Raw genomic sequence first — 24650 nt, forward strand, 5'->3', positions numbered from 1 at the left:
CTATGGGTGCTCTTTTTCAGCCATGCCCTGCTTCACACACTTTCAGTTACAAATATTCACATTGGGGAGTAAGAGCAGCCCTAGCAGCTCCACTGCAGTTGGGCGTTCAGTGCTTTGCTCAAGGGCACCCACACAACGGTGGGTGTTACAGTAGGTGCACAGAGGGATTCAAACAAAAACAAAAACCAGACACTTTCAAACATACGTTTTTAATTAAGTCACTCGACAGATTCGAGTTTCTTGTTTCTTTTGTTTTGTATTTTCTGCCTTTATCTTGGTAGTACAGACTACAGAGGAGATAGAGAGGAAGCAGGGAAAAGAGTCAGGGAGTGACGTGCAGCAAAGGTTCGCCAGGCTGGGGAATCGGGTCAGTCTGCATCAGAGCCTATGGTACGCGCCTGAACCACTCGGCCATTAGCGCCCCTACACTTAATTCTGACAGTGGAATGGTGCGTCTTTCAAAAGGCTCATTCAATTTCAGTAAGGCACACAAATGACAATAAAAAAACTAGCCATAAAAAGGAGGTTGACCCTAGCCTGTTCTCACACCTCTTGTGAACTTATCATATACCAGCAGCAGTCTGTTTGCTCTAGTCATGGTTATGAAACAGTCTGTCAGTGGAGCCTGTCTGCCCTCATCTTCCTCCTCTCTCCGAAGGGATTAGAAACACTCTGCCACGGATCACAGATAAGCCTGCCGCTCCCACTGAAAGGAAATTTAGTTTGGCCTTAACTGCAGACACTCAGGGTTGTGTGAAAGAGTTACTTTTTCAGTAAAGGAAATGGTCAAAATGGATTCACAAGAACCTCTGAAATTGTGCAAAACTCATCTCCAGAAGCTACTTACATACAAGGGGAGCATAAACATGTTAAAGGAATGTGAAAAGTTTCAGTCACAACAGGTGACATTAAGCAGTAAGTTAACCCTTTCTCTCAAGCAGATGTAATTGCCACAAAGACAGTAAACTCACTCAATGGCTTATTATAACTTTTATAACAGATTTAATTTGTTTGACAATCTGAATTACAAAATCATTAACCCTCTCCAATACAAAGACTTAGCCGACACAAATGTGCCTCTGCAGTGCAGCTAAAGTGGGATGGAGCTTTTCTTATCCTGAAACTTCATTTTAGTGGCTAGAGGATAGGCAGGTTTTTTGTTGGACACCTGGCCCAGCCACCCGGGTTTGAAGAAGTGCTGACAACACATAACCGTTGCTTTAAATAAATACACAGGTGAGTTTCCAGGCCACAACATTGCATTGCATAGTGCTGGTTATCCTCACAACATACACTAGGGAAATGCATAAGTGAGTAATGTGTGTCAGTCAAAATGACTGTCTCACTCTTTATAGGAGCTTAAGACTTGTATTACTATAGTATGACACCATTACTATGACCCTACCACCTGTAGCTCTCTCACACACCAAACTTTCAGTCCCTCGTACTCATTTGGTTTGCAAACTTCCAGAGACAAAAGATAAGATATTTACATACCAGCCTGCCTTTTTTAAGCACAGTTACGCAAGTAATTTTTGAGCTTGTATGTCGACGGGAACACACTCTGTCTCTGAACCATTCCACTTCATAGCCTAAGAATTATCACAGTCACTGAAAAATGTCTGGCAAGACTCGGAGGCCACTGTCAGGAATCAGACCTGTGTAGACCAAGCCTGAATGGTTTAGTGAGGCTAACAACAGTTATGATTCGTCCTTTCCTTACTAGTTACTACCGTTTACCAAATTAATCCTTATTGTGAAAGAAACTACCACACTATATTTCAGCTACAATTTAACCTTTTAGGATCCATGCTCGTTAATATTTTCACAGTATTACTGATCACGTTATTAATGGTGCTGCATGGTGCTTTTCAGGAGTAGAATTACAATAGATTATCAAGTTGGGTAGCAGGCTCTTGCCAATCTGCTACCCGGCAGATAAAAAAGGGTAGAGTATGCTCTGTTGTGTTCATTGTTTTGCTGTTAGCATGCTAGCACGAGCATGGACCATACAACAAAATATGACTTTCAGGGTAAGTAGTTCCGTTCCCCATTTTTCAAAAGCACTGTAAATGTATTATCTGAGAAAACATATCTAAACCAAATAGTTACTGGGTGGACATTACTATGGGGAAGTCGAATTGCAGAGTGTAACTGGTTTTTCAACAACAGCAAAACATTCACTTCCTGTAGCTGCTCTGATGAAAACTGAATTCATTGCAAAAGGTTTGTGGCCTTACAACATAGTTAAACAAGGATAAACAACACTGTTAACATGTTAAAGTACACTTGTTTGTATACCAATACAATAATACTTTAGCATTATGTTATGGGGTAGATTGGCTCTTAATGTTTTTGCTGCCTCTTTCCAATGGAAGCCTGTAGAGATTACATGTGGAATAATTATGTGCTCAGTTTACAGGTGTGATCTGCTATGCTGTGAAGAACGGGGTGGCCACTATGAATAGGAACTCAGCATAGATGTTTGTCAGGTTCCTTTCATATTGCTCAAGGTGTTATAGAGTCAAATAATAGTAAGTTAAGAAGTGCTGTGTACTTGTGTAGTGATTAAAAATTAGTGTTGCAACTTAAGATTTGTCTTCTAACCAAACTGTGGCCATTTGATGCAAAAAGTCATTAATTCAAATGAGGGCCCGTCTTACACCTCACCTGACTACCAAGATCAGCTAGCGGGTCCTCCTTGTTTTATGATCTAAGTTAAAGGACAAGGCTTAATGGTGAGTACATACCCTGACTATTCTCAGCGCAGCTACATTTAGAACCTGTACAATTTCACAGATAGGGAATGCAATTTTGGCAGTGCAAGTCTATTAGTCTGTACAGTTATCTATAAGGAATTGTACAAAGGCACTTCTCAAATGCAATTACTAATGATTTGATGGTCATTCATAACTCACCGGACAAGCCATGATCAGGATGATGTTGGTCCAATGTGGCCATACAGGTTTTTTCGGCCTGACTTCCCCCAACGATACACAGAAATAAAATCCATGTGGTCACCAATGTGCTGAACTCCATAACGAAGGTTTTCTGTAAAATAGGAGGTATATTTGCTTGAAATGTCTCTGAGGTTCACAGAGGCATAACAAAAAACACAATTAAACTGCATTATGCACTCGACCAGTTCAAATAATGGTACCCAATGCCTCTCTGCTTGACACTCCACATTAAGGGTTGGATTGTGGGCATGTCCCTGCGACATACTAGCGTCATGTCCAGGGGGTGCACTTGTAAGGAAACAGGAGATCCTCCTTACTATGGGCCACATGGCTAGGGAATCGTTTGTTCCTAAGGCTACAATGCACTATAATAAGTGCAGCGGGCATTGTGATGTTCATGACATGTTACTCTCCCGTAGGAGACTAAATGTCTCCTACCAGTTAGAGCTGCAATCCATAACTTGTTTGTCCTACTCAGGATCCAATCTCCCATTTGAGGGACCACATTTCAACAGCTCATTCAAGACTCTGTAATCCCTGCTTGGCTATGGGAGTTGATATTGTGCTTTATGAGCTTGAGACAGTACTATTTGTTAATCAGTTAGGAGTTCTACCCACATCAGGGTCTAAATTCCTCAATGGAAAAGCATGGAGACCTCCTCCAATAACTTACTCTAGTCTGACTCTATGGGGACCCCTGCTCTACCATACAGATTGGTTAAAATAACGTTTTATTCATTGAAATGAGTCCTGGGTTGTAGCTTTAATAATGTTATGTAACTTGGACTTTTCTGTGGTGCTGTAAGAATGTACGGCATGTTTTGACTCGTTTTAGCTAAAGCATTTCAACTAGTGTCAACTGTCAGGTGACAGCGGTTGTCCTGTCACTTGACACTAGCCAGCCAGATATGGATTGTCTGTCTTTCATCTCGACCAAAAAGGTGTAGGTGCAAGAAATGCAGTAAAAACATATTTAGCCAAGAGTAGCCGATGATCCCCAAACTCGGCAGATCTGCAAGCATGTGTGAGCTTGTAGATCTGATTTCTCCAGTGTGGTGCGGCACCGTCGTAACAGTAATTAAAAATCGGGCTGAGATCAAAAGGAACGTACGAACCCCCCCCCTCCCCTAAATACATAACGTAGGCGTATTTGCAAACTGTACATTACAAAGAAAAGCGTCGACGCGATTTAGTTCCGCTACCGCAGTCTGTCTGTCAGTCTGGTTTCTCTGAGCAGCTAACCGTGTTAGCCCTAATACATGACTGTGAGTGTCATATCATGACAGTCATGGATGAACTTCAACCTGGTGTTTGCACTCTCCCTTTTTGGCCCCGTACATTTACACAAACGTTCAAATTTCAAATATAAAATGCTTGCCCCATGGCCACGGATGTTACAATTACGTACGGTCCCTCAGAAGTACCCGTATCTTCTGTATTGTTCAATAAAACGCATTTAATCCGATCCTTGGCCAATTCTCCGTGTTTTTGCAATATGGTTTCAAATTCGCGACCCTATCGGTTGAGGAGGTGTATTGCACTCTGATACATTATAACTCTATGAGAAAATGGCCACCGATCAGATTCAAATGCTTTTTATTGAACAATACGGAAGATAAGGGTACTTCTGAGGGTACGTAGAGAATTTTAACATCCGTGGCCATGGGCTAAGTACTTTATATTTGAAATCTGAACAGTTATGTACATGTACGGGTCGTGAATGGATAAAGTGCAAACACCAGGTTGAAGTTCATGTTTCAGACCCACTAACCGTGTTAGCTAGGAGATGAAAGAAAATGAAAAAAAAACGCAGTGAATTTGGATGATGTTCAGATAACAGATCTACAAGCTCACATGATGTCCACTCCACCTTTACTTTGGGATTTAAGTTACTGTTATAACGAGGAATATCACTGTAATAATGTAGATCTGACTGGGGTAGTACTAACGTCTATGTATGTGCCAGCTAATAACCACCAGAGAGAAGGCAAAGCTTGTATATACTCCGTAGTACGAGTGTACGACGGTGTGTCGCTTGCCCCAAAATAACAGATTTACAAGCTAACAACGCGTCACGGTGCGATGCGTTGTTTGCTTGTAGATCTGTTCTTTTCGGGGGGCATTGCGACAGGCTACAGCCTCGCACGATGGAGCTTTAGACGCGGAAGGAAGGCAAGTTTAGGGCAACGTAGCAAAGATACACATTTTTTTCCGTGGGTTGTTGTGTAAACGCTTGGAGGAGGAACGTAACACAACACAATTATACACATCCATGTCTATAAAATACAATAATGTAAACAATGTACCTGTCATATAAAGCGATCCGTGTTTTTTCAGCTCTGTTTGAACATTGCAGCAGATGGCTGGTCCCTCGGAGTGGAAGCACAGCAGACAGACTCCACCTCTATCTCCCTCTCTCTGTGTCTGGTTCGATGGTTCTGCTGCGATGCAAGCCAGCCAGCCGCATTCCAAGACAAACAATGGAAAACAAGACTCTCTGTCTCGCTTTACACTTCCTGTATCTGTATGATGTAGGCTGGGTGACCACCCCTTTAGCAGACCAGAAGTACGTCGTGAAAAGGTGGAGATTGGAGAAGTGAACGAGGACCTCTCTAGACCTACTTTCCTGCACATAAACAGAGCTGCTACCTTTAAACGCATTTTAAAGTCTGAGGCTTTTTTTGTACACTATTTAAATAGTTTTGAGAAAAAAATGCTACTAATTGTCCCAAAGTGACTGCAGAAGATTGCTGCTATTTGTTTCAAAAAAGCTTCATACCTTGAATATGACACAATGTGACATAGCTCTGTTTAACTGTTTTTATTATATTTTGACACTTGCTTTGGTAATGTAAACGTATGTTTTCTCATGCCAATGAAGCTCCTTTGAATTGAAAAATGTAATGGGGTGGGGGCATAGGGTGGGGGAGGAGGAGTGGAGACTGGAGAGATATTTTCCTCCGAGGTGGAAAGACTGGTGATGCGAGGTTAGGAGAGATACGGGGGTGGAGGGCGGGGAGAGGCCACCACAACGCCCACCACCATCAGACCAGTGGTGGAGCGTGGGACAGGCTATCTTCTCAAATTAATGGTCTTTGCCGCAGTGTTGCGTTGACTGATGCGCAGGAAGTGTCGTCTTCTTCTACTAAATGCCTCGGGGTCTTTTGGTATTACCAGAGCCACTGCCAAACGTGCTGCCTCCTATATGCGTGCCTTGACTGGATGTAGGATATTGCAAGTTTGTGCATTGCAAGTTTGTGCTTGTTTGAGAATGCCAATGCCAGTGTATAATGCCCCTCAAAGTGACAATAACCATCAATGTGATGTACAAAGACAGTTTCTTTTATATTAGTTTGATACGTATTTGTTGGAAAGACGTTAATTGCAATATGGACCTTCTGGCTTGATTTAACAAATGCCACCTCATTATTAAGAATATGTTGGTACGCTATTACTAGCCATGGTTCACATGACGCTCGTCTGTCACAAGCGTCATAGAACCACTTGTTCCTGTTTTTTGAATGGTCTCCATTACAACCCATACATCTACATAAACGTTCAAATTTCAAATTTGAAGTGCTTAGCCCAAAGCCACGGATGTAAAAAGTTAAAGCACCCGGGTCTTAGTACCCGTATCTTCCGTATTATTCCATAAAAAGCATTTTAATCTGATCGGTGGCAATTTTCTCAGAATTTTCTCCATATGCTTTCAACTACGCGATAGTGCGCTACTTACATGTGATACTTTCCGTGGCTTTGAATTACTTTATTTAAAAATTGGCTGTGAAATTTGAGTAGGATGTTACTTGGTTGTCTAGTGTCTACAGACTGTTCAGACCGATATGCCCATATATGGAGATCTCTCTGTATCTGTCGGTCCTTGTCCCTTTATGCCAATATATGGAGACCCCTGATGTCATCAGTGTATGCCCATGCTTATATATATAAAATATAAAATCTCCCAAATTCTCCCAAAAAATGTGCACATCAGCTCTTTGAGGTCTAACAAGACCAGGAGACCTGGTTCTTCCAGACCCAGACTTCACATGACGTGTCAGCCTGTGTCTATGCCCATGGACGAAAGGGGGACAGACTTTTATGGCTGGGGCCTAAGGACAAAGTGACCATGCCCATGTATGGAGAAAACAGGTACAAAGCCTCATGTAAGCCAGACCCCCTGGGTCCGGCAAAAATCGAATCTGGCTGGCTTTTGTACATACTGTAGCACAGAAGCAGCACTAATAAGAGTGGCAAATGTATCCTCATGCAGTGACTATGGTGAACATTCTATCCTGGTCCTGCTTGATTTAACATCTGTTTTTGATACTATTGAGAAGCTCTGAATAGGTGGGTGGGTAGGCTATCTCACGCTCTGCTTTCAATTGGCTAGTGATCTGTCAAACAGGATGTTTCCTTTGTATCTGCCATTGTCCATAGAGTTCCACAGGGTTCAATCATTGATATTATCTGATGGAGTTGAAACTATAGGTTTTGTGGACCAGATTGATATGATCTAGAAATATCGATCTAACCAGTCAAATTAATATAGTGATGTCTTTTTGGGCCTGTACTTCAGTCTTTTAAACATGCTTTTTGTAACTCTACTATACTTTCCCTACCAAGGCCATGTGACTCCATATTTGCTATCTGGTGCTGGCTCCATATGTTTCCAATCAGTAAAAACATGTCTTGGTCAACGCTTTGTGATTAAATGTCAAATGACCTATATCGGTGTAAGATGACCTGTATGACCGGGATATTGTCACAAATTTACTCTGTCAGTCACCCTGTCACAGATAAACCTGCCACATGTCCTATGATATCGAAGGAATAACTTGTTTATGGAACCAAAAGTTGTACACAAGGACACTATAAGATGAACAACAACTTATTATGATGACACCCTGATGCCTGACAGCTCATCAGATATGATCTGACGTCTGCAGAGTTTTAACCAATCGTTAGGATCCACCTTATATCTGATGTCCGGACTCCAACTTGTGTATAAATAATATTGCCTGTATTTGTAACACTAGTGTGTGATTTTATTCTTGTCTGTAACTTGTACTGTCCTCGTGAGCACGCTCTGAGCAATACAGAATTGTTTCATCCTTGGACTTATATCTGTTCTTGTCTGACTCTCATTTCTTTGTGTCGACTGGTCAAATCTTGGGGTCTTAGAACGAAAACCTACCTTTTTAACCCTATCACTATCCTTTTCTCACTTTACATGTTACTTCTAGGCTATCTGGTTAGCCAGTTCAATTGCATCTTGAATCATACGGATGACATATAGCTGTATTTTTCAGTTAAGCCAAACTATATGGGTAATTGGTACCCTCCATGATTATCTGGCTGCTTTTAAAGAATGGATGCCACTCAATGTACTTTAGCTAAATTCCAAACTGAGGTTCTTCTTTGGCCCTTTGTCTCTGAAGTTAAACCCTGTATCAGCATTCTGGCCTCCAATGTTAAGCACTTCCTTTGGTTCATGAAACCTGCTTTTTACAATGCTAAAATGTAATCAATGCAATCAACTACAGATCTATAATTAATAATCCATACACTCATTTCTTGAATACTGCAATCCTCAGTCTTTTCTGGTTTCTCTGGCTTGTCTGCAGCTTGTGCAAAATATTGCAGCCAGATTGTTAACTGTAACCATATCATCCCATATAACCATAGCTTCATTGGCATAAAGGCACTGTAGACCCTACAGTGTAATACGTATAATTAATTATTAAGGCACCCTGTGTGCATCCTTTGTAAATATTTTTAATTTCAGTATTTCTAAGTAAAAGACAAACAATTAAACATACACAATATTGTATTACAAGTATAATTATAATTATAACACATAACACACATATCGCATAAAGTAGAAGCGTCCACAAATGAGAGTATAAACAGGTAATTAAACAAGCTTCCTATTGGCACAATTGTTTTGTTTGTTTCATAATCTGATTAACTCTGATATGGCACTACTGGGGCTTGATATCAACATGAAAACAGAGAAATCCCCTCTTTATATCTGTCACCCTTTCAAGTTATCATGTAATACAAGGTATTGTGTACATAGGAGTGTTACAGTTTCTCGGATAAGAAACAAATAATAGCAGCGTGCCTAAACCTTGTAAATTACAATTACAAAGAAATGCATGTCAAGTACAAATGCATTAAGAAAGGCTTCAAGCAATCATAATGTGATCTAACCTTCATCAGTTGTGGGTTGTGTGATTGTACAACATAGACTATCTTTGTTTGACTGATCAGAAGTTTTTATCCTCAGAGGGTGAAATGATCATGACCTCTCTGCTCTTAAAGTCCCACAAAGCTGTTAGATGAAACGCCATGTTGGACAGGACAACCAAATATTCAAACAGGGCAAAAAAGGTATAGCCTGTAAATGGTAGGGAAGAGAAAATAGCATAATGTAATGAGTACCTCAATACAGGTTTGGTACATGTAAATATACATTTGACTTTGTGATACTTTAACATAAATCAGATCATAGAGAATTTGGCTTGCACAATATTCATTGCTTAAAATTGGGTAAGAATACGAATGTAACAACATAATATACAGTTTTACTCACTTCCTGGTTCACAGTACATGTTGTGTTTCCAAAAAAAGAAAGCAGCAAAAGCACAGAAGGATATGTAGAGGACTAAGAAACGTACTTTCCAGTGGTAAGACTTAGTATCCTGAAGGGGAAATATTTTCATAAACAGTTGCTGTTTTATTATGCCACTTAACAGTTGTTTCTCCAAGGACATTTACAATATTAGATTTTGTGTCAGTTATGTAAGTGAATTAGTGTTGTTGTTACCATAAAATACATAAAGTACCGACAATGCAGCATGTAGTAATGGTGAACAATAACTACAATTTTCAGCAATTCTTGCCTCTAAGCAGTGAGCACACTTAATGAAACATTACAGGAGTAGTCACTGAAAGTCAATCAACTGCATGTCAATGTGGTCCTTTACCACAGTGCCACATTGTGGTGGCTCTTAACTTAGCATGCAATACAATGTATTATGTACTTTAGGGTAGTTACTCAGATAAGAAAAAAGTAACGGCAGCAGAGATTCCTTAAACCTAGCTGTAATTTACAATTAGAAGGACATGCATGCCAATACAATGACAAAAGCGTCAAGCAAACACAACAAGATAATGTGTAGCTAACATTCAGTAGCATGAGAGATGTTTGTGTTTTGAGAGGGAGTTCCTTACCTCAGGACTTAGTGAGTACCTCTTGATAGTGTTCCACAACCAGCAGGTTATCAACATGTGGATAAGAGCGCTGATAAGGAACAGGACAAAGCCTTCCTTATGTACAACTAAAAATGGGGCAAAAGTATGCCAAGAGAGAAGGAGACAATGTATTTATGTGATCCTGTAAATTAAGTGAAAATGCATTTTCCTGAATACTAATATATCTCTGCTGTCCGGCAGAAACCAGCTAACTCAAACATTTTTCAGGAAATGACAAAAACAAAGCAAAAAGTGGAGTTAGGAGGTTTTGTTTATCATTGATAAGAACAGCTAAATGGACCTCAAAGCTCACAATGAGGTCAGAGGTCAAAAGGGGGTGGAGCCTGGAGTCAGCAAAACCAGATCCATTGGAGTTAGCTGGTTTTGACAGAAGCGCTTTTTAATACTTTTCATTGGTTCAATATTTTTTTAATCAACACACAGACGTAAAGGGTGTTCAATAGCACTGTTTATGGAAGAAAATGCAAAAGCAGAAACATTGAGTCACCTGGTTTCTGCCGGACAGCAACGTTCCCCCCAGGAAGTTCTTATGTGTATTAGAACAATTAACATTTGAAAAAAGCTCAGCAAATCAATTTAGGGACAAAAATGTCTTCAATCCAATATAGCCTACCCATGAATTAATGATATGTCGTGAAAACGAACAAAGAAATTAAGAGTTGTGTATTTTGTCCTCCTTTTTATGATATTTATGATTTTGTCCTATATTTTTATAACCCACAAATCCAATATTTCTGAGATGAAACAAACTACTCATTATTTCTGTGGACTGTTGGAGAGCACAGTGACTAAACTTGCTTTACTATTACGAACAAAACCAGCTGTGGGGTAACATTTCAAGGGCCAAAACATAATGCAATTAAATCAACCATTCATTCAGCTTGAAAATATATTGATTACTCACAGTATGTCTCACTGGATGACACATACGTAAGGAGCAAGAGACCCAAGTTTTCAAAGAAGGCAAAAACAAGATTCAGGAAGCTGAGTAAACTCTCAGGGAACCTTGATGTGAAGCGTCCTTTATAATACTCAAAGTATGTCAGGGCTACAAGAAACCTTGGTGCTGAGTGTAGTCCAATACAGAATCTCCAGATGTGGCATTCAGGGCTTAGGCTTATTGAGGCACTAATAGATGGCAGATAATTAGGAACCTAAGAGAAATGATAGACTAGGGTCAGGTGACTAATGCTGTAAATTGAGGTGAACATTTTCAAAAGCAAGGACCCTCCAGGGATGCTCAGGGGTCCTCGAGGGGGTTCCCAGCAAAATTAATCAACATAGCATCAAAGTCAGTTCAACCAATTTAACCCTATAGCCTACATCAGCTAGTTGAAAATAGCTGATACTTGTAGATCTGCTATTTTTAAAGAAAACTTTAAAAATTTTGATTTGAGTGAATGTGAGAATGTAAAATAAATACAAAATATTTTCTGATGGGGGGTCCACAGGCCAAATGCATTAATTTGAGGGTCCTTGACATGAAAACGTGTGAGAACCACTGTATTGTATTAGCCTACCTGACAATGCGTTCCAGTAGAATCTTCGAAATGGAAAGCAGAAGATATGAAGACACAACTTATTAAGCCAAGCAGTGGCAGGAAGACAGCCCCCAAAACACAGGTGGAGAATGATATGCTGACGATCAGGGGTCTCTCATACCCCAAGGTATTTGGACTGTGTAGCATCCTAAACTGGGTTAGAAAACATTTTTTTTTAAATTGCATGATTATAGTGATAATCATGCGTCCTTCTGATTTCGTGCAGTTGGATTAGTAAAATTGTAAATTGTAAAAATAGAACCATATAGAGTAGTAGACCATGCAGTAGGAGGCTAACCTACCTCTGCTCTGTGCAGTGACAAATACATCTTAAGCTGCACAAACCTAGCCCTGAAACATTGCATCCATGTCTGTCATATATTATGTGACAGGCATGGATGAACATAAACCTGGTGTTTGCACTTTCTCCCTTTTTTTGTCCGTACATCTACATAAACTTTCAGATTTCAAATATAAAGTGCTTACCTCATGGCCACGGATGTTACAATTATGTACGGGCCCTCAAAAATACCCGTATCTTCCGTATTGTTCAATAAAAAGCATTTTAATTCGATTGGTGGCCATTTTCTCCCTATGTTCTCCATTGCTTTCAACTATGTGACCCTATTGGTTGGGAGGTGTATTGCACTGTGATAAATTACAACTATGAGAACATGGCTACCAATAAATGTAAAATGTTTATTGAACAATACAGAAGATAGGAGTACTTCTGAGGGACCGTACATAATTGTAACATTTATGGCCATAGGGTAAGCACTTTATATTTGAAATTTGAACGTTTATGTAGATGTACGGGCCGTAAATGGAGAACATGCAAACACCAGGTTGAAGTTCATCCATGACGGTCGTGACAGACTACCATTGTGTGATCCATGGCTAACACAAACCTAGAATTCGGCTACCATTGGAGGTGTGAAATTCTTAAACAAACCCTCGTTTTCCCCCGCAAATAGATCGAAATGCCCATGCATGCCTAACATAGCCAACGTGTTAGATGAAAATAAAATATGAATAGCCTACCCGGAAGAGAAAGCAAACCAAGCGGCCGCATTGCAATGATAAAGATGACGCAGCCTATATCAAAAACATGCACAGACCTTCCTTGACCATATTAAGTGATATAGCTTATATATCTGATATGAATGTTTATCCTTAAAAGTCAAAACAAACTATAAAAGCAATCAATTCACCAATAGCAGCCTAGAGGACGCGGTGGTGCGTCGCGAACTGTCCTTGGTGCTGATTAATGATTACTGTCAGCAATGGTTGCCAAACAAAGAAAACATTTTTTGTTTTTCATTATTATTTATCTTTATTCATTATTAGCCTACAGTTCAGGCTTTTCTTGCGGGAAACGTGTAGGTATAAACCAGTGGTTGGTTCTCAACCTGTGGGTCGGGAGCCCCAGGGGGGTCCCTACATGATTTTGGGGTGGTCCCAAGACCTTTTTAATACCTAAAGAAAACATGGAAAGAAAAGAAAAAGACAATTACCGCATAAAAACAAACTATACTAAAAAAAACTGGTCAAACATTGGCCAAATTGTCAAAATAGTTGTGCATTGTGAGCTTGTAGATCTGCTATTTTCACATGGGGGGGGGGGGGGGGGGGGTCACCGTCTGAAAAAGGTTGAGAACAACTGATAAAAACTATTGTATCTTAATCTTTTACCAAATAATACGGTATGTGTGCCATTGTGTGGGATTAAGCTTTGTCTGTCAATCCACTGCCCCGCCTCTATGTTCAAGCACTGTCTGTCTGAACTGTCCATAAACTGTACACATGCCATTACTCCATGAGCAGCCCATATCTGAAGTAAACTGCTGCTGGTATAGGCTACTGCATTGTCTTCATAGACGTGCTCAATTGATCACTGGATCGAGTTAACCTGTTCTGCAAGATGAGAGTCCAAACATTAGGCCTACTTCTGTTAGCTATAAGTATCAATATTTTTCCAGGTAAGTTTTTTTCCCCTTCTTTTCTTTCAAGAAAATGATGCCACATGCACAATAATTTGTCGATCTTTAGTCTATCAAAGACTGCAAGGCTGCAAAGACTGTAATGAAAATTATAAAGAAAACGACAAATGATACAGTATAAATACCATTTTAAATTGTAGTCTATAAACCTATTGACTTATATTTAGTTGCCCATCCTATGTGTCTTACACAATAATCTATCTCTAAGATTGTGATGATGCAGGCGAGATATTTAATCATTTGCATAACCAGTTAATGTAGGGTAGGATAATCATTTATCATTTATGCAAATGAATTTTGTTGGAAGAAAGTGACATTAATTATTGATCAAATATTTGTATGTGGTATGGAGGATACTCTCCCCCACAGCCATTTCTCAGAATTCAAAACTTCGAGCAAGTTAGTGTATGTATTTCACTCAAAATGCTTTATTGAAATAGCAATACATAGTTGTCAAATGGATAACCCAAATCCAGAGTGGACATAAACAGGCAGCAGTTTGAGCCAAGTTGTATTTGCAATTAATCTGTTTTTTTGGGGTGTATTTTAAAAAATGCTGGAAAATCTTCCTTAAATTATAAATGATGGGATTGTTTAGTATCCTAACCATGTCCTCTGACCATTTTAATTATTATAGCCCATATGCTATGTTTCAGTTTATTTTCATGTTCTCACTGATTCAGTATGTGTGCCATGGATTAAGGGGTCGCCCAACACATATTCACTAAGGGTCAACAGAGGAATCCACAGTCTCTGCATGCTTCATGAGATTTGCCTTATCTCTAGAGTGTTATGGGACAAGCCAACCTGAAATCCATTCTGTCCCCCTTACACCATCTGTCATGTGTCAACATGTTCTCTGATACTCTTTTTCCAAACAGAGCATCCATAATGGTTTCACTCTGAATGTTAACATAGAACGTTACAATGACAATATCAGTCAACTCATCAGCTTTCACTGCTTTGATTTAATATAGTCTGTGTGGTCAGATTGGCTTATGTTCTATTATTTTCATGTATTTATTTTAGCAGGGACAATACACATTCATTAACATCACTGTTCTGTATAAATGAGTCAGATGTATCCAAAAGGGTAATTTGTATCGGCTGCCCCTATGATGTCAAAAGGTAAAAAAGAAAGAAAGAAGATGAAGAAAACCTTTAGTAGACAATACAAAATGAGAATATAGAATTAGAAATTAGACGAACAGGCACATACTGTATAGATCACATAAAACAAGTACATACTACATTAACCATCACTTTGACGTGGTACACAACACCATACAGCCAGGAAAGACCACACTACACACAGCATGTATACACCGACCTCACAAACCTGACTATTGCCAACGACCAGCTTTTTTAACAGTATACTGAATGCATCATAAGTTGTTAAGTTTCTCAAGTCAGCTGAAAGTATGTTCCAACCGTGTGATGTCCTAAATGAAAAGGATTGACTAGAAGCCCTTTTTCTGGTTGGTATAATGCAATAACCTCTGGAGACTGCAGAGTGTATGTACTTAATTATTGTTGAAGCGTGGAAGGGAAAGTGCATTATGGATTTTTAAAACAAATAATACATCATTAAACTTCAGCAGATTTTCTCTTAGCTACAATGATACAGTCATGGTATATCCATTTAACCTTTTTTCGAAGACCCTTTATCCTGTCTATAAATAATGTCTTTCTGAACAAATGTAGGACATAGAACATAATCATTTAGTCAGTTCAGTCAAATACAGCAGCAAGCCTTAAGCCTGAGCTGTACTTTGTGGTATGATGGTGTCACTTGTTGTCGAATAGAACTGATTTTCAACTGCGACACAGTGACACCATCATACGACAAAGTATAAATTAGGTTTTAGAGAGATTTACTGAAAAGTTTCCTCTCTCCTATTCCAGTGTGTTGGTGTGCTAAGGCGAAATATGCACAGAAGCTTCTGAAAGATTTATTCGCCAATTACAGCAGTGCATTGAGGCCTGTGGAAGACACTGATACCATTCTGAATGTCACCCTGCAAATTACTCTGTCACAAATCATCGATATGGTAAAACAAAGCACTGCTTCCCAATAAGCAGAAAACAACACAACTAGCTAATACACATTATCTGTCAAAAATGTGCATTTTGTATAACTAATGTTTTTATACTGTTCTGTTGCATTTCTTTTTTAATAACTTGTTTGGTGTGGTCATTGTTTACCTCCAATTTCTTACAGGATGAGCGTAACCAGATTTTGACAGCATATTTATGGATACGGCAGGTGTGGATTGATGCACTTCTCACATGGGATAAAGATGATTATGACGGACTCGATACCATCCGCATACCTAGTAGTTATATATGGAGACCTGATATAGTCCTATATAACAAGTAGGTCGGAGTGGTGTTGGGTTTACCAGGCTGTAGCTGTTCTTTTGTCGGCGTAAAGGCACAAGCTGAACATTCCTTGAAGCTGTTATTCATGGGAGTGTTCAGGTTCTTATCTGCTTTTGTACACCAGTTAATATTACACTTAAAAAAATTAGAATCTGAATATCCCAGTATTATAATTGCGTTGACATCACAGCAAATAAACAGAGTGTATGATGCAGATATTCAGAGCATACCAGGCTGAGGCATGAGTGCAAGTGAACTCCTCCCTCAGTGTCTGTACTTGTGCCTTATATCATTAAATAACATTCCTCCTGTAGTCCAGCCACTAGACCTATGGTTGTTTTTTCTTTTTCTGTTACTGCCCTATGGGAACTACAGTATGAAAGGAGATATTGTCTACAATTAAATAACTTAAAAAAAACAACAACTGTATAGTAGTGTTGTGAAAGTCATGGCATTACAGTTGTCTCTGTATTTCAGTGCTGATGACCATTTCACTGGTTCCATGGACACCAACGTGGTCATCCGGCATGATGGACAGATAATGTGGGACTCCCCAGCTATCACCAAGAGCTCCTGCAAAGTAGATGTGGCATTCTTTCCGTTTGATGCCCAGCAGTGTAGGTTCACCTATGGCTCCTGGACCTACAATGGTAACCAGCTGGACATCCTGAACGCCATGGACAATGCTGACCTGGCTGACCTTGTGGATAATGTTGAGTGGGAGGTGCAAGGTATGTCTGCTATAAAGAACGTCATCTTGTATGGCTGCTGTGCTGAGCCGTACCCCGATGTGACATACACACTGAAATTGAAGAGGAGGGCTACCTTTTACATTTTTAACTTGCTCATTCCGTGTGTGATGATCTCTTTCCTGGCCCCACTTGGTTTCTACCTGCCTGCTGACTCTGGAGAGAAAGTGTCTCTTGGTGTCACAGTGATGCTGGCCCTCACGGTCTTTCAGCTGTTGGTTGCAGAGATCATGCCACCTTCTGAGAGTGTACCTCTTATTGGTATGTACAATAAAATGCACTCAAAATGCATACTTAAGAGATCTTTGTGGAAATGAATTTCACTCTATGGTTGAGGTGTTGATTTTTCTTTCAATTTCCATTCACAGGCAAGTATTATATTGCTACCATGACCATGATAACAGCATCTACTGCCCTCACCATCTTCATCATGAACATACACCATTGTGGTCCAGATGCCAAGCCTGTGCCCAAATGGGCCAAGACAGTCATTCTGCAATATCTGGCCAGAATGTGCTTTGTTTATGAAGTAGGGGAGAACTGCATGTCACCGCAATCAGAGAAACAAGACCCGGCCCCTGTAAAGAACACAAACTGTACCATGAATGGCCAAGCTGGCCCTGCTGGCAGAGAGGACTATGTATTCAAGGTGGAGGGAGAACAAGAAGGTTTGGTTTACAAGTTCCCAGAAGAGAAAGAGGACGTGATGGAGCAGACAATGAGTCCAGTAGGCTCAATTGGGAAGAATCCTACCAGTAATTACAGTTCCTGGAAGAATGGTATTTTCATGAGCATGGACTGTGGAGACACACAGACATCCACAGGCAGGTGCAGGAAGGAGGGAGTGAGTGATGGAGAAAATAATGGAAGAGAAATTAACTGCATGACCCAGTGGCAGGAACAGCAGCTCTTACGAAACATTGAGTACATTGCCAACTGTTACAGAGATCAGAGGGCCACACAGAAAAGAACTGGGGAGTGGAAAAAGGTAGCCAAGGTCTTGGATCGCTTTTTTATGTGGCTATTTTTTATTATGGTTTTCTTCATGAGTCTCCTTATCATGGGTAAATCCATCTAGATGTAGAACTTTTTAGTGATTTCTGTCATTATCGTGTTAACACATGTCTGCATAGTTTAGTGCCAGATTCTTTGCTCATTCATCATCATGTAGATAATGAAAAGAAGATGCACGGTAAAGAGTTCAACCCTACTTCTAGAACACAGCCTACCTTTATGTATGGATGTTTAGAAGTCTAACAAGAATGACAAGTCATAATAAAGCCGCATGCGGCAGGCTTTTTTGGCCCCAATCTTGTCAACAACACAACATTTAACTATAAAGAAATGAAGATGACAAAAGACAGCTAATGGTTGTCAGGTGATGGACAATTAACACGTTGCAGAATGAATGAAAGATGCAATCAGAGTGATGCACAGCGAGCCACACAGTATAGGCAAAATAATAATAGTATTCAAATAGTAGCTTTAAGGCTACTAATCATTTATAGAGTTCTCAACGGGCCTGAAAATGAAGGCTCGGCCCTAACTGGGCCCGACTGGGCCGGCCCGGGGCTCGACCCAAACCCGACTATTGCCATCATGTTAGGCCCAAAACCCGAAAAAAAAGAAAAGAAGATTTTCGATTTTTTGTTTTATTAAATATTTTTAATATTATTATTCTGTTCTGAATATATATTTATCTAGTATGAAGATGGCGCTGACGGCAGCGGACATTAACTTACACTGTGCTTACACTGTGCTGATTTAAATTAAGTTAAATCCTTATCTTGCTCACGCACCTCTGTGCAATGAGATGCATCGTCTGCATTTCTCTGCCTCTCTCGACCGAGTCTTTGTCTCCCCCCTCCCGACTGTTTGAGACCGACTCGAGACTGTTGTTAACCTATTAGCTTAAGTTTACACGCGTTGGGTGAACACTTTTATAATACTGAACTAAACGCGGGTGGATTACATTGTATTGTGAAAATCAGAAAGCACCGTTTCTGCCACTTGTGTAACTTAACAAAACACGACGGCATAGAGCACGCCGGTCAGTTATCGTAACTCACAAAAACACATTGAACAGCCTGTTATACCTTCAAATTAAAACCATCTGAAAACGTCAACAACGACACATGTGTAGTGTACTGCGTGTATGCACGTTCTCGCGCGTGGCTTGCTATATATGGAAAACTCGCTCCTGTGTTCTTCAATTGATTTCTGAACGAACCTGACCACTGAATGTACACTATTGTTGAAGGCTGGTGTACTGTAGACCGAAATTGCCGTGGGTTTTTGTATTAAAAGGGCCCTTGATATGGATGCATCATGCGGTAGGCAGTAGCCCTGAAACATGAATGTGAACCATGGCTACATATGCGGCAATGGATTACAAGAACGCTCGTCCCCAAACACACTCGCCCGGGTCTAATCCGGCGGCCTCTGTCCGCGAAATGAATGGGGGTGAGTGTGTTTTGGGGCGAGTGTTCTGTTTACCTCGCCCAGAATCGCTTTTTTTTTTTTACTCTCTCTCACATGGTTAATACATTTGATTTTGGGATGTACAATACATGAAAATTACGGGATTAATAACGCAACTTGCGTCGAGAACTAATGGAGAGTGGACATTACCGCGTTTGGCTAAAAACAGTTAATAACATCATACAAGCATACCAGCTAACTATTAGCCAAATTCGGCTAGCGCTCAGACGAATCCACTGAGAGAGGCGTGTCTAGTCCCATAGCTTGGGAGGACGAGGGCGCCCGTTCAGAGTATGGGAAAGTATTGGCTTAAACGACAGCCAATCACGCAAAAAAAGTGTCGGAAACATGTCGGAAATCTGTCGGGTCAGAGTCAGACTGAATATAGAGCCGCTATGCTTTTCAGCATGCGGCTAAAAACTAGAAAATGTGCTCCTCGGAGCACAGGTCTCCGCCAGTACTGTTCCTGATTAATCCTGTCTTACCTCACTTCAAAAGATATAAATGATCTTTTGAAGTGACACACCTATTTATAGGCTCTATTTCATCATGCGTCTCGCTAGCCAATCAAAAGCTTGACCAATGTTAGCTTGGTGGACACACGGAAGGACGAGAACGAAAACATAGTCTCCTGGGCGGAGACAACAATAGTATAGGAAATTGTACCATACAGTACAGGTTCCACCCTGGGCGCTGTTCAATAGTTCTCCACTGCTCCCAGTAGTTAGGATGGGTTAAATGCAGAGGTAGAATTCCAGGTATGTGCTAATGTACTTGGCAAATATCTCAACAACATCAATAGCAACAATAAACAAATCATCAACTGTGGATATATTTTTCATTCAACCACCACTATCCACAACATTTTATTTGTTATTGGCTTGTGTAAGAACTCACATTCTGTACTGTTCCTGAGTGTGATGGTTAACTAGGTACTCCCAGAAATAACAAGTTTCGTGACACATCAATAAACCTGAACGACTGATGGCGATAGTAGTCTTAATGGTGTGTTCTGCATCAAAGATGAAAAGCCAAGTTGAAGTATACTATGATAACATATCCTGTTAATGTTGTGATAAAATATAGATAGCTTTGCATACTCTGAGTGCCTGCTCAACTCAGCAAACAAGAGCAATTCTATTCTCTATAGTAACACAGTGGTTTCAAAGACAAATAGTACAAGGGTAGGGAGGGTTTCCACCAAATGTTGACCTATTATGACATTCCCAGAATTAATCCTTGTAGATGTACTGTACATCACTTGAACCGCGTTGTTTGTTTGTTCTCCCACAGTCTTAAATAAACTTTATATATATGGCACTTTTCAAAACAAGGTTAAAGGGCTTTGCTGCACACCAGATTATACTGTAAGTAATACTTCACCTACTGGAAAGCAAAGTGAATTGTTAGGATAGTTAGTCAATTATTATAATATTTTGTTTTGAAATAAAAAGTGATTGATGAAAATTGTGTTTAGGTTTGAAGGTCTGTTCATGGTGTATAGATATCAACATTTAAGTGCTGAAATGAGCAGTCAAAAAAAAAATCTAATCTTTCAGAAACAGCATGCACAGAATGTGACAGCTGATATGATATCATTAAGATGTGTTCAGGGCCAGTTGAATGAAATCGTGTGACATCCAGTCCTTGACCTCAGCGGCATCATGGTCAACCACTGATACTGGCAGAAGAATTTAGCCTTGTTGTGACACAGAATATACAACCAAGGAAGCAAGTTAAACAATCACAAAGGTTGGAAATAACATTTTTGAAGGTACAGCAAAGTGAGAACCGGCCCTGGGTATTCTTGTCAAGCCAAGTCTGGATGAGTTAATGAGTGCCTTGATTGTGAATTACAAATGTGTAAAAATGTTCAAATATATCCCAGTCAGCAGTAGTTGAGGCACAGACATTAATATAATGCATGCTGATGCACAGAAGCAAAAGAAAACTTGTATTTAACTATGACGAGTTCAGGAGGCTCAGACAACATGAAGATGTTTATGCTATTCTATTATCAATGCACTGGATGTCTAGCCTGACACTCAGCCTGAATTTTCATTTCGTTTCACTCCATTATCAACTGGGTGTTCAAACATGCAGAAATCTCTCTCTTTTTTTCTCCCCCTTTTTTTTTTAACTGAATGGGTTCTCAAGATTGGACATGCAGAGGCTAATGAAAACGTACCCCTAGAATATTGATGTATGTACCTACTCTTAGACTTGAAAATATAACCACACACACTAAACTCCCATGTAGAATGGATCTTTACCAATATAAAGATTTTGTGTTGCCTCCAACAGGTTACACAAAATGTTAAACTTAAACAAATGTTGCAGGGAAGTATAGATACTGTAGACAGACATTTATTGATCCCTGTGTGGAAATGCAGGTGTTGTAGCAGAAACAGCAACAAATAGGTAAACAGAATAGCTAAGAGTACAGAGATTAAAAAAGAAGAAAAAAATACAATGTATGTTCAGACATTACAGTGACAGTGGATATGGATATGAGAGCAATATATACAGTGTCAGCCGGCCTACAACAGTGCCTATCTTGATTATATGTACAGTCTATCAACAGTGAATATGATGAGTAAATAGTACAGTCTATTAAGAAACATTTACAAGAGTTATCCTTAACACGTGTCTGTTGTGGTTCTGTATGTGCAAATATATACTAGTCAAATAATCACCTTTCTTTCAAGCCTTAATTTAGTATTAGGATTGAGTCACTTTTCTGTTTAGAATTTGCATAATTTTATCTCGTAATGTCTTTGTTTGCATTCCATAGATAACTGGATTTAAATTAGCAGGAACAACATGAAACAAAATATATGCAATTTTCCTTAGATCTGGATAATTTGGGAAGCGATGTAGAATGATGGTTAAAAACCCAGACCAGAGCATAATAAGATAAAGGACAAGATGACTAGCACAAGTTTGCAATGCTTTGCTATTCAAGTCTTTGTTTTTCTTAGTCCAACAGATGAGAGCAATCCTAAAATAGGTGATAGCTATGCTTCCCATTGAAGAACCAAACAACATTACAGTAAAAATCAGACCATATACATTGTTGATAGACACGTCCTCACAAGACAGCTTAAACAATGATGCATTGTCACAGTATGCATTTTGTATAACAGACCTACAGCGGGACAACCTGACTGTGAGCCCTATCAGAATAGATACTAACATTATTGAAGCTCCCCATGCAGATGTTGACAGTGCAACCACAGCTCTAGTAGTCATAATTGACCCGTACCTCAGTGGGTGAACTATTGCCACATATCTATCAACAGCCATTATGATCAGTATCATATGTGAGGCTGAGCCAAATGTGTGACTATAAAATGCTTGAGCGACGCATTGGTTGTACGTGATGAACCTCTCTGTTGATATGATGTCGGTCATGAGCCGTGGTAGTAAGACTGTGTTGCCTATTAGATCATTAATAGACAGGTTGCAAAAAAGGAGATACATTGGTTGGTGCAAACTCCTCTCAGTGATAATGAGAATGAGCACTGCAATATTGGAGACAAGGAGACTGAAATAAACAAACAGTAGTAAGAAAAACAAAGGGTATGTGAACTCTGGAGAAATGTCAAAGCCCTGGATTTTCAGGACATCACTTGGAACTGTAATGTTGCCGTCCATTCTGTTTAATGCTGAACATAAACCTGTAAAAAGGTTATTGTTATGTGAGGCAGGTATTAGAAGAATAATTCAGCTATATAAGAAAACAACAAACAAGCAAAAAATAAAACGTTTAAACCATAGCATTAGTTAAATAAAAGTGCTGAACCTATGGTTTTATGCACTGTGTGATAAGCATCCTCTTAGCATTTCCTGGTATTATACTGTAGGTAAACTACAATTACTTTGTGAAGTGCAATGTATTGTTTTTTTTTGTTTTTTTTACCATGACAATTTGTACGCAAAGAAAATACTCTAAGCCTAACATGTATTGATGATTCAAATCAGGTTAAATTAAAATTATTAAATAATGAATGTAAAACAATTGTTCCATGTGGATGCATTACCTTGTGTTTGAAGGCAGGAGTTCAGGCTCAGGAGCAAAGCTGAGCCCTTTTATCCCGGACTATCATTTTCCATCATCAAATCAACACTGAGGTCAGAACGTGTGACATGAGCTCATGTCACATGTTCATGTTTCCTGTCATCCCTAGACGGAATAACACAGGAATTCATCACCTGAAGAGCTTGAATGAGCACTTAATGGCCCAAAAAGTGTTTTTCAGTGTCAGTATAGGGTTGAGAATTTGTCTAAAAGAGGAGTGTGCATGAACATAGAAAAGTCAAGTATGTATAAGGTAACATATCTCTGCTGTCCGGCAGGAACCAGCTAACTCCAAAATCTTACTTTTTCAGGAAATGAAAAAAACAAAACAAAAAAAAAAGTTAGGAGGTTTTGTTTATCATTGATAAGAACAGTTGAATGGACCTCCAAGCTCACAATGAGGTTGGAGGTCAAAAGGGGGTGGAGCCTGGAGTCAGCAACCAGTTAACTTCACCCCCCTTTGCTGGAGTTAGCTGGTTTAGCAGAAAGTTTGAGGATCCAATGGAGTTAGCTGCTTTTGTCAGAAGCACTTTTTAATACTTTTCATTGGTTCAATATTTTCTTTACCAACACACAGACGTAAAGGGTGTTCAATAGCACTGATTTATGGAAAAAAAATGCAAAGGCGGAAAAATGGAGTTAGCTGGTTCCTGCCGGACAGCAACGATTATGTTACAGTTGGTCCGAATTTAGCACACTTGCTTGCTTATGGTTGTCCATCGAATCCGATGATGACGTCCACTTCTATCGGTGAGTTCTTTGGTGGCTGAATAGCCCTATCCTGGACCCACAAATCCTATTGCAGGTAGGACAAGTGTATGTGGTGGTAGTAGCAACGGCAACTGTAGGTGTGTTCCTCCTGAGTCTCCTCTCCTGTCTCCTGGCTGTCCTTTCCTCCTCCAGCATTTGGGTCCCATCCCGGCACAGCTGACGCCAGGTGTTACGGTCAGCAGCAATATCCTCCAGGGCCTCGGGTCTGATTTTACATTTCTTTAACACAGTCTTCAGCTGGTCTTTATAGCGCTTCTTCTGCCCTCCAGCAGAGCGTCGACCATGGTGTAGCTTAGCCTCCCTCCCTCCAGAAATCTCATTTTCATTTGATTTCAGGAAGGAGTCTGGCCTGAAGGCTTGTCTGGGCGTTTCTTGCCCGTTCACCAAATGAACGAGCCTATCAGCGT

The 24650-nt window shown here is 39.9% G+C and overlaps 4 protein-coding genes across 6 annotated transcripts in view; 1 reads left to right on the top strand and 3 right to left on the bottom strand.

Moving 5' to 3' along the window:
• Nucleotides 1–5387, bottom strand: part of stim1a (stromal interaction molecule 1a) — a 41756-nt gene extending 36369 nt beyond the window's left edge. For all 3 annotated transcript variants that reach the window (XM_084065112.1, XM_084065111.1, XM_084065110.1), the window contains exons 1-2: nucleotides 5267–5387; nucleotides 2919–3051 (exon numbers count right to left, since the gene is read on the bottom strand). In XM_084065112.1, coding sequence (XP_083921238.1) covers nucleotides 2919–3039 — 121 coding nt within the window. In that variant the 5' untranslated portion in view covers nucleotides 3040–3051; nucleotides 5267–5387. The remainder of the gene's footprint in view (nucleotides 1–2918; nucleotides 3052–5266) is intronic.
• Nucleotides 5388–9229: 3842 nt separating this feature from the next.
• On the bottom strand, nucleotides 9230–11926 carry LOC311050301 (post-GPI attachment to proteins factor 2-like; the record flags this gene model as incomplete). The annotated part of the gene is made up of 5 exons (XM_084064312.1): nucleotides 9230–9360; nucleotides 9556–9664; nucleotides 10197–10303; nucleotides 11143–11392; nucleotides 11759–11926. The coding sequence occupies 5 exons, from the start codon at nucleotides 11924–11926 to the stop codon at nucleotides 9230–9232; spliced, it is 765 nt and encodes a 254-aa protein (XP_083920438.1).
• Nucleotides 11927–13996: 2070 nt separating this feature from the next.
• chrna10a (cholinergic receptor, nicotinic, alpha 10a) lies at nucleotides 13997–17988 on the top strand (the record flags this gene model as incomplete). Its single annotated transcript, XM_084064683.1, has 5 exons — nucleotides 13997–14002; nucleotides 15648–15830; nucleotides 16001–16155; nucleotides 16639–17171; nucleotides 17279–17988. 5 exons carry the CDS (start codon nucleotides 13997–13999, stop codon nucleotides 17986–17988), a joined length of 1587 nt encoding a protein of 528 aa, XP_083920809.1.
• A 4124-nt stretch (nucleotides 17989–22112) lies between these two features.
• LOC311050805 (olfactory receptor 52N4-like) lies at nucleotides 22113–23048 on the bottom strand (the record flags this gene model as incomplete). Its single annotated transcript, XM_084064969.1, has 1 exon — nucleotides 22113–23048. The coding sequence occupies one exon, from the start codon at nucleotides 23046–23048 to the stop codon at nucleotides 22113–22115; it is 936 nt and encodes a 311-aa protein (XP_083921095.1).
• Nucleotides 23049–24650: the final 1602 nt, after the last annotated feature.

Source organism: Gymnoscopelus microlampas (assembly GCF_963454915.1).
Source record: "Gymnoscopelus microlampas genome assembly, chromosome: 8".
Taxonomy (NCBI): domain Eukaryota; kingdom Metazoa; phylum Chordata; class Actinopteri; order Myctophiformes; family Myctophidae; genus Gymnoscopelus; species Gymnoscopelus microlampas.